Source organism: Salvelinus alpinus, chromosome 9 (genome assembly GCF_045679555.1).
Source record: "Salvelinus alpinus chromosome 9, SLU_Salpinus.1, whole genome shotgun sequence".
NCBI lineage: Eukaryota > Metazoa > Chordata > Actinopteri > Salmoniformes > Salmonidae > Salvelinus > Salvelinus alpinus.
Window position 1 is genome coordinate 12,861,451 of NC_092094.1, and position 9,856 is coordinate 12,871,306.

General features: G+C 42.6%; 1 protein-coding gene across 2 annotated transcripts; it reads right to left on the minus strand.

Moving 5' to 3' along the window:
- Positions 1-2,997: 2,997 nt before the first annotated feature.
- Positions 2,998-9,552, minus strand: aurkb (aurora kinase B). Of its 2 annotated transcripts, none has more exons than XM_071416034.1 (9): positions 9,420-9,552; positions 9,140-9,178; positions 6,123-6,174; positions 5,935-5,983; positions 5,593-5,781; positions 5,187-5,325; positions 4,779-4,927; positions 4,281-4,455; positions 2,998-4,082 (listed from the first exon to the last, which is right to left on the minus strand). In XM_071416034.1, exons 1-9 carry the CDS (start codon positions 9,426-9,428, stop codon positions 3,909-3,911), a joined length of 975 nt encoding a protein of 324 aa, XP_071272135.1. In that variant the 5' UTR covers positions 9,429-9,552; the 3' UTR covers positions 2,998-3,908. The 2 variants fall into 2 exon arrangements, with proteins under 2 accessions (XP_071272135.1, XP_071272134.1); XM_071416033.1 differs by having other exon boundaries at positions 6,123-6,207.
- Between the last annotated feature and the right edge of the window lie 304 nt (positions 9,553-9,856).

Genomic DNA, 9,856 nt, shown 5'->3' on the forward strand with positions numbered 1-9,856 from the left:
CAATCGCAACCCGGCTCAACTCTAACCCTAACTTCAGTTACAACCCGGCTCAACCCAACCCTAACCCTAGCTACATGTCCACAACCCGGCTGAACCCTAACCCTAGCTTCAACTACAACCCTATTCATAGCTATATGTCCCCAACGCAGATTAACCATAACCCTAGCTTTATGTCCACACCCCGGCTCAACACTAATGTCCGCACCCTTTGTTTTTCATAAACATTGATGTTTTTCAAGGCAATTAAATACAAAATATTTGACAAACAGGAACATGAATATTCCAGATCCCTTCATCTCTCTGAGCCATTTTCAAATGTTTGTCCCCCCATGATGTGGCTCAGTTGCTGTATTAGGCAGGACATCAAGTCCCCCATCAGTTCCACTCATTCATCAACAGACTAAAAGGCCCATCTCAGCCTGTCTTCTATGCATCTGTCTCTCTATGTCTAGGCACCTGTAATGGATCTTCTCCCCTGACAGTCCTGATTAGGTGAACCAGCTTGTTTAATGTCTGTGGACTGGGTGCTGACTGTCTATCAGTGCCCTTTACTAAGCATTCTGCCACACACTCAAATCCTGCAGATGCTAACCAGAAGAAGAAGTGAACAGAAATACAGACAGGCCAATGGATATTATGGGGATTGTCAGTTATTAATGTGTGGTATCAACAAAGAACACATACCAATTCAGTCATCTGTAAGAAGTGAACCCAACTACAGAGCCAATGGATATTACAGGCTGTGTCAATTCACTTTTAATGTGTGGTATCAACAAAAAACAACATTATTTTCCTATTTCAGTGATAAACACCTACTGGTCAATATTCAGTAGAGATGATGAAACAAATAACTCTCTCATACACCTAGAGACATTTAAGACTGAAGGGAGGTTCATGATGTGAGAGGACACTGTCATGATTTCCACAGCAGTCAGGCATACGTTTGTAAAGGACAGGAGGTGGCTGGTGTGGTGCTTCCAGTCTATATAACTCAGCAGGGCACCTCCATAACATCATGGAGTTCTCCTCAGAATGCTATTGACCCCTGTGTGACCACATGTTCTGCTTCAGTGGGCGCCATATTAATCCTGATAGCATTCCATCACTGCCAGTAGCAGATATAGGGTTTTGTCAACCTTATAGGACAAGCTCTAGACAACACGCTTTATTACTGAGAGCTCAGATTGTGGTGTCCAATTCACAGAACTAGAATAAGATTATATTTCTATGGTCCAACCCCCCCCCCTCACTCAGAAACACATTTAGTTGCTTATTTGTTTACCAACAACCCCACAATCTTCTCCAAATCTCTCCTTTCCCGTCACCAATGGTTGACCTCCACTGTGGAATCTCCTGTATCCACTCAGCCACAACGAATACACCCATAAACATACATGTTTATATACATCATTGGAATACACCCTGGAGGTCTATCTACCCTTGGGCCAGGCAATGGTTTCCTTTATTACCCCCATCAGAGCAATGTGGCCTCTGTGCATTGACTGCAAGGCCCAGCAGAGTACAGCCCTCATCTGTAATTTAAAATGTAATTTCACAGTCCGCTGCTGCCTCACTTCACCTGTAGCAGAGACATCTGTAGGGAGAATTACATCTGACATCATCTCCCACCATGTAGTCTCCTCGCTACAATGCTGCAGCCACAGCTCAACTCAAGGACCAATTCCTCCTGTTTTGTTACTGTTCTTTTTACTCGATGGCTGAATGACTGTGAAGGTGTAGCTGTGATAAGTGACTGTGATAGTGACAGTGTATGTGACTGTGATGGTTTAGCCATGTGACTGTGAGAGTGATGGTGTAGCTGTGTGACTGTGATAGTGATGGTGTGTGACTGTGAGCTTCAGACCCACTGACAGGATGAGTGATTACTGTGTACGTCCTCAGAGTCTCTAAAGCTCCCAGCAGAGATAATGAGACCCAGGAGGCAATGGGACTTCATTTATCTTCTATTTCCCCCTCTCCTCACACAAACCGAGCAAACGGTCTTGCTGAAAACTGGGACACACACACACACGACTAGACTTATTGAGGTCAGTAATCATTGGATAAAAGGTAGCAGATTTGACTTTGTCTAATAATTTGGGCCACTCCCATTGTAGTAAAAGAGAGCAAATACATTAGGGTACTCCTAAAGCGAAAGGTATAAATAAATGGTCAATGTATATGTTAACTTCATATTCAAGCATGTAATACAAATGGGAGTCCTTATAACACTTTCTTTTTTAAACAGATCTTTATACATTTCTATTGAGCTTATAAGGCCGGTCATTTTCTCTAGATCAAATTCTGGTTTCGAGGTGTAGCCCATTTGTCATTCTTTTAGTTTCACACTGTATCACAGCTCATTTACAGATGCCTGTATGATGTATTGCCACATTTTCAGCTAGTCAAAGACTGAGGCTGTGGTCATTCAACCAATGTGGTACTATTTATTTCATTGAAATTTAGGCAGAAATACTGTTACTCAGATGGAAAATGTAAAGTAATATCAAGTTTTATGAAAGCTTTGGATTTAAAGTCAAGTGCCTCGTTTGAGAGCTGCGAGTCATCCAGAAGTATGGATGGGAAAAAACAGAAGAGTCTTTCCTCCAGCTATAGAAAAATAACTTGCACACCCATTAGATTACCAGGTTCATGGAGAGAACTGATATTTCCTAGACATACAATAACAGAATGGGGTTATAGGTCAAGCTAAAAGAGGGTTTAAACACGGGTCCATTCACACGGTATAGAACATGCCAGTGGCCACAGTGCCAGTGGGGTTGCTTTTAACTGAATCTCCCAAATGGCCTTTTCTTTTAACATGACCTCTCACTGAATACTGACTGGGGGATGAAGTGTGTGTGTGTGCTTTGGTTGGGCCCAGGGTCTGAATAAAATAAAGGCTCTTTCAATGAGCATCGCATTCACTTCATAGCCTCCGTATTCAATCTCTGCATTATCCTGTTATCGCGATAGCCAGAACGTGTTACCAGACAGTAGAATTACTTAGTGCATTTATTAGTCACAGCCATGCTTTACAATGTATTAAGAGTTATCCTTATCTTCCTCTGTCAGTGTCCCAGGCTGTGTTACAAATCTATTGACTATAGAGATCACTCCTTTTGACCAGGGCTATGGCCATCTCAGATACACCCTAGGCAGTCATGCAGTACCCAGACAAAAACTGTCACCATGACAGGAATCATTTGCAGGACTAAGGATAATGATAGTCCCAGTGGACCACAGAACAACACTGACATCAGCTGGACCAAGGGAGGTAAGACATGGAATTTCACCCCCTACTACATTCATAACCTTAATTGATACTTGCCACTCTTTTCCATATATCAACTTGGCATCATCCTGTGAAGCACCCAATGCCATTTTATTTCAAAACAGTTGCAAAAGGAACACATAAAGAATAAGCTTTGTAGAGGATGTTTCATGCAAGCTGTATACAAAGGTATGTTGAAAAGAGTAAAAAAAAGGAGAAAGGAAACCAAAGACAAAGTAAATACATTTATAAAATCTATTTAAGAAACGCAATAAATAATCTCTCACAGTAGAGGGCGCCCCTGAATTGTTCTAGGACTTAATGTAAATTAAAATGAGAGTAATCTATAGGCGTTTGGTTGTCCCAGCTTAACAGATCCATCTATATCTGCGAGTGAAACTAAAAGTTTGTGGATGAAGATTGTCCGGGTAAGTAAAAAACAAAAAGAGTGAAACCCCTGAAAGTTGGAAAGTTCCAATCAGCAGGGTAAGAGTCAGTCCTCTACCCAGGTAGAAGGCAGGCTGGAACGTACTGGGTGATGTTCAATTATTTATAAACATGAATATTCAATTATTTATAAACATATGAATATGTAGGTTTCTTGTCAGTGTAGACAGGCTGGGACATTGGACAGTTAGGGTTTCTTTGGAGCAAAGACGACAGGTAGGACCCGTCGGGAGTTGCTTTTCACCCAGGGGTGGGTGATGACGCTCTGCAGGGGGAGCCGCATAGAGGGACTGTGGCGGAGCAGCTTAGAGACCAGGTCCCGAGCACCATCAGACACCACCTTGGGGAACTGCAGGTCAACCTGCGAGATGGGAGGTCATTCATCACCGTTTAAAAGCGGTGCCTTGGGTGAATATCTAACTACTACATGTATGTCTCTTCTATGTAAACAGATGTTAGTCAGAAATCACAATGGAACTACTCAAGCGATTACACTTGAATTAGGGATAATATTACTACTGGATATACAAGTCATTGACGATTTTAAAAAAATGCAAACCTTTGTGATGCGCTTGTACGTGTCGGAGTGGCTGGCCGTTTCAAACGGGGGGTTTCCAACAAGGCACTCATAGCAGAGCACCCCGATGGACCAGAGGTCCACCTTCTCATCGTGGATCTTCCCCTCAATCATCTCTGGGGGTAGGTAGTCCAGCGTTCCACACATTGTGCGGCGCCTAGAGGGGGTAAGACAGCAGCTAGATAAGTGACAAGGTTTTCTAATGGCAACATTTCAACAAATAGACAGTCATGATGAAGAAAAACCCAGTGAATTCATGATATTCAGTGCATTTGAGGAGATCCGTTTGAGCTAGACAGGGTGCAGAATCTCCAATCTTGTTGACATAAACAAGTAGTTATTTGGGATGCAACAAGGTGATTTGTAGATCAGAGATTCTGTACAATCTGACGGTAATGTAGTCTCAAACATACAAATTGACAGTATTTAGTTGTGAAGCAAACATGAGGCTATAGAGGGTTCAGTTCAGGGTTCGCTCACCTTAAGGATGGGGCATGGACAGACCAGCCGAAGTCTGCTATCTTCAGCTCCCCACGGAGCCCCAGCAACAGGTTCTCAGGCTTGATGTCACGGTGTATCACCTTCCTCTCATGGCAGTACTGCAGCGCATCAGCCAACTCCTCCATGTACTAACAAAGGACAAACAGATATTAGACATGACTCATTTCCACATTACAATTCAAATGCAAATAAAGTAATGCCAACTTAAATCAATGCCAAAACGTAGCTACCATTATCAGACCAAAATATGACTTAATTATTAGAAATATACTATCTAACAACCAAATGCTATGATTGGAGGTCTTGGGTGAAAGAAGCAACGGATACTGATTATTCAGAATAGATTAATTAGCTTGTCTATGCAACAATAAAATGCTGACTTCTTACCGTAGCAGTGCGCTGGTCATCGAAGCGACCACATTTCTGCAGCTCTTTGTACATCTCACCCCGTGGGGCGTACTCTAGGATCAGGAAGACCCTTGAGCTGTCATGGAAGTAGTTGTAGAAGCGCAGGATGTTGGGGTGTCTAAAGGAACAGGAGGAAGGAATGATTTAAATCTACCTTCCCCAACCTGAGAAAATAATACACCCTGAATTATAAAAAGGGAATACTGGTCAGTTTCAAAATGCCAGCTGAAATCCACTCACTGAAGTATATTTCATGATGTTAGTGTTAACCAGCAAGTCAAAACATTTCCCGTAGAGAAATCATTATATTTAGGCAACATCAACCTATACCCCCACTAGGCTAGATTCAAAAAGTTAAGAAATTCAAAATCAGGGTACTACTGACCTAAGATGGGACTGAATCTCAATCTCTCTTCGGAGCTGGTGCTCCACGCCTTCCTTCTCCATCTGAGACTTGAAGAGCACTTTCAGTGCCACAATGAAATTCAGCTTCTTATCCCGTGCAACGTACACGTTCCCAAACTTGCCCTTGCCCAGGGGCCGCCCGATGTCAAAGTCATGGATGGTGAATTTCCTGAGGAGAGACGAAGGTGTGGTTTTACAACCTCTACATGACACATCTAGTTGATAAAACCTAAAAATGCTAAGGTGAATTGACCCTTCTTAAACAAATTCCAAATGCACAACATCAGGGTGAGGTGACGATATTACTGGACAGAAGACTTACTTTGCCGGAGCGGCACCAGAGGAAGAGGTGACAGGCTCTCTCCCAGGACCTGTAGTGACATCATGGGGATTCAGAATAGAACAAAAAACATATTGGGGTACATTGTCAGCACCATTAAAAGTGGTGTGATGTGTTTCTATACAGTTTCAGATGGCACATCAGGCAGAATGGTGGCTATAGAAATGTACCTGTAATTGCGTTTTTGTCTGTAGTCTCTGGGGCAGAGGGTACTTGAACTCTCTGTGGACCCACAGAAACCATTGAAGTTGCCATCTATCAGGTAGAAAAACATCCTGGATTAAACCTAATTGCCTTCAGCTCCCCAGTACTGGTTCAAAGTTATGAATTCAAAATGGTAGCCAGCCAAATGGGCAACTTAATTTTATGGCAACTAGCTAGCCAGAAATGGAGTAGATGGGGTTCCCAACTCCACGATGTACATCACGGTAAAGTTGGGTTGCGACGACTGTTGGCAGAGTGTACCTCCGACTAGATCAAGTCGCTCTCAGTCGATACGAGGAAACAGTTGGTGGTTGTATTTGATTAACATTTTATTAAAAAGGATGGATTTCATCATCATCATCAAAAAAAATAAGCTACTGAGGACAAACATTATGTACACAGTAAGGGTTTCAGAATTTACATTTTAGAAGTATCGACCGACAGCGATACGATGTAGTCAGAGCTCCAGGGTTGTCACTAGTTACCACAAAGTCATAATTATGGCTAAAATGTCTTCTTCTTCTTCTACAATGTTTCTTCTTAAAAGGGAAATGTAGATGTTTGAACTCCATATTCATCATCTCCAGCACCACCCCAACACACACAAACTAGGTGGACACAATTTATCGATTCGGCAATTTCTGCCACAGATGTGGCTGACCGGTGTATAAAAACGAGCACACCGCCATGCAATCTCCATAGACAAACATTGGCAGTAGAAGGGCCTGTACTGAAGGGCTCACTGACGTTCAACGTGGCACCGTCATAGGATGCCACCTTTCCAACAAGTCAGTTCAAATTTTTGCTAGAGCTGCCCTGGTCAACTGTAAGTGCTGTTATTGTGAAGTGGAAACGTCTAGGAGCAAAAACGGCTCAGCAGTGAAGTGGTAGGCCACATAAGCACACGGAACAGGACCGCCGAGTACTGAAGCGTGTAAAAATCGCCGGTCCTTGGTTGCAACACTCAATACAGAGTTCCAAATTGCCTCCGGAAACAACGTCAGCACAATAACTGTTCATTCGGGAAATGGGTTTCCATGGCCGAGATACGGCACACACGCGCAATGCTAAGCGTCGGCTGGAGTGGTGTAAAGCCTGGACTCTGGAGGCGTGGAAAGTTTCACCATCTGGCAGTCCAACAGACAAATCTGGGTTTGGCAGATGCCAGGAGAACGCTACTTGCCCCAATGCATAGTGCAAACTGTATAGTTTGGTGGAGGAGGAATAGTGGTCTGGGGCTGTTTTCATGGTTCGGACTAGGCCCTTTAGTTCCAGTGAAGGGAAATCTTAATGCTACAGAGCACAATGACATTCTAGACGATTCTGTGCTTCAAACTTCGTGGCAACAGTTTGGGGAAGGCCATTTCCTGTTTCAGCATGACAATGCCCTGTGCACAAAGCGAGGTCCATACAGAAATGGATTGTCGAGATCCGTGTGGAAGAACTTGACTGGCCTGCACAGACCCCTGACCTCGACCCCATCTAACACCTTTGGGATGAATTGGAACGCCAACTGCGAGCCAGGCCCAATCCCCCAATCTCACTAATGCTCTTGTGGCTGAATGGGAGCAAGTCCCTGCAGCAATGTTCTAACATCTAGTGGTAAACCTTCCCAGAAGAGTAGAGGCTGTTAAAGCAGCAAAGGGGGGGGGACCAACTCCAGATTACCCATGATTTTGTTCGACAAGCAGGTGTCTACACGCTACATGACCAAAAGTATGTTGATGTTGGGGTGGTGTTAGAGATTATGAATATTACGCAAAAACATTTTGAATTTAAACCTAACCACACTGCTAGCCTTATGCCTAACCCTGCCCTAGCGTGTGGGTTAGAGATCTGACGCCAATGAAGCTCCGATTCCAACATACAGCTCTGCAGGTGTATTAATGTCAAAATACATTTGTTACTCACAAAATAATAAAAGTGCGGTAAGCACAGGCTTAGGAGATCTGATACGATTTGTTCTATGAAAATCTTTAACAGAAGCATTTATATAAAACTTTTTTATTTTAAATAAGCACATAAATGCTTTAAAATTTAGGTTAACTGACTGATATCTCAGAACAAAACATATAATATCTCCTAAGCCTGTGTTAACCTCAGACCTTATTTTCTGCGTTTAGTCATCCGTTGCCATCATCTCATGTTTCAGCATGATAATACACAGCCATGTCGTAAGGATCTGTACAATTCCTGGAAGCTAAAAATGTCCCAGTTCTTCTGTGGCCTGCATACTCAGATATGTCACCCACTGAACAAGCTTGGGATGCTCTGGATCGACCTGTACAACATGGTGTTCCAGTTCCTGCCAATATCCAGCAACTTCATACAGCCATTTGAAGAGTGGGATAACATTCTACTGGCCACAATCAGTGTGATCAACTGTTATGCTACATGAGGCAAATGGTTATCACACCAGATACTGACTGGTTTTCTGAACTATGCCCCTACTTAAAAAAATAAAAAATAAAAATGTATGGTATCTGTTACCAACAGAGGCATATCTGTATTCCCAGTCATGTGAAATCCATAGATTAGGTCGAATGAACTTATTTGAATATGAACAATAACTCGGTAAAATCTTTGAAATTGTTGCTTTTATATTTTTGGTCAGTATACATACCGGCCATAACGGGAGTAAATTAATATAGTTGCTCAGCGAAACTCCATACTTGGTGAGTAACGTACGTATTTTGACATAACGATTGCAGAGCTGTCTAATGGAAGTTTGGTTTGTTGCTTCCAGGGCGTTAGTTAGGATAACCGTAAAACCCATTATATCTAACGCACAGATACTGGGGCAGCCTAACCTTAAATTAAATTAAGACCAACAAGTTAGTTCACACGATATAGCCATTTTGACTGATTGTGGTAACTAGTGACACTCAATTCCATTGATGTAGTTACATCGTGGAGTTGAGAAAACTCGGCTAGGAAAGGAGGGAATCATAAAGGTAAACGGGACCAATGTGGCGAAACTTACCGGTCTTTGTAGGCCTTTAGGATCACAATTCTCCTTATTCTGCAAAGAGATTGAATAGTTTAACAAGCTAAGTTGGCTAACGTCATCATTGGCACTGCCCAGAAGTTGACGTTAGCCATAGATAATGTTTTAGCTAACTAGCTAGTACCCTGGCTAACGTTAGCTAGCCAAAGCCATTTTTCAAACAAAGCTAACGCAAGCTATTAGCTACAGGGTTAGCTAGAGACAACAGTAATGTAGGACGAGACTTTAGTAATTTAATTAACAATTAAACTCTTACCTGCATCATACTGACGCATTTAGCTATATGTGAAGTACAATAACTTTAAAACCAAACGGCACCCTATTCTTCGGGCTTCGACCGCCAATCTTTCAAAGCCACTGTCGTTGTGTGTGATTGGCTAGATCAAATGTACAACTCCTCGTCGATTGGTCAGCCCAGCAGTGACGCGCTTCCGTTTTACTTCCTATTCGCGTGTGTTTTTCTGTTGTTGATGTTTGTGGTGTCGAGGTAGCTAGCTAGTTGTGAGTTCCACACAGAAAAGGCGAATATGATGACCATAATCAGAGGATCCCTCGCGTCATTGTTATCTAAATATTGTTTTTACATTGGCAAATATATGTATTTACACAATATTTAGATAACAATGACGTGAGGGATCGAGCACACAGCCATGTAATCTCCATAGACAAACAATGGCCGTAGAATGGCCTTAC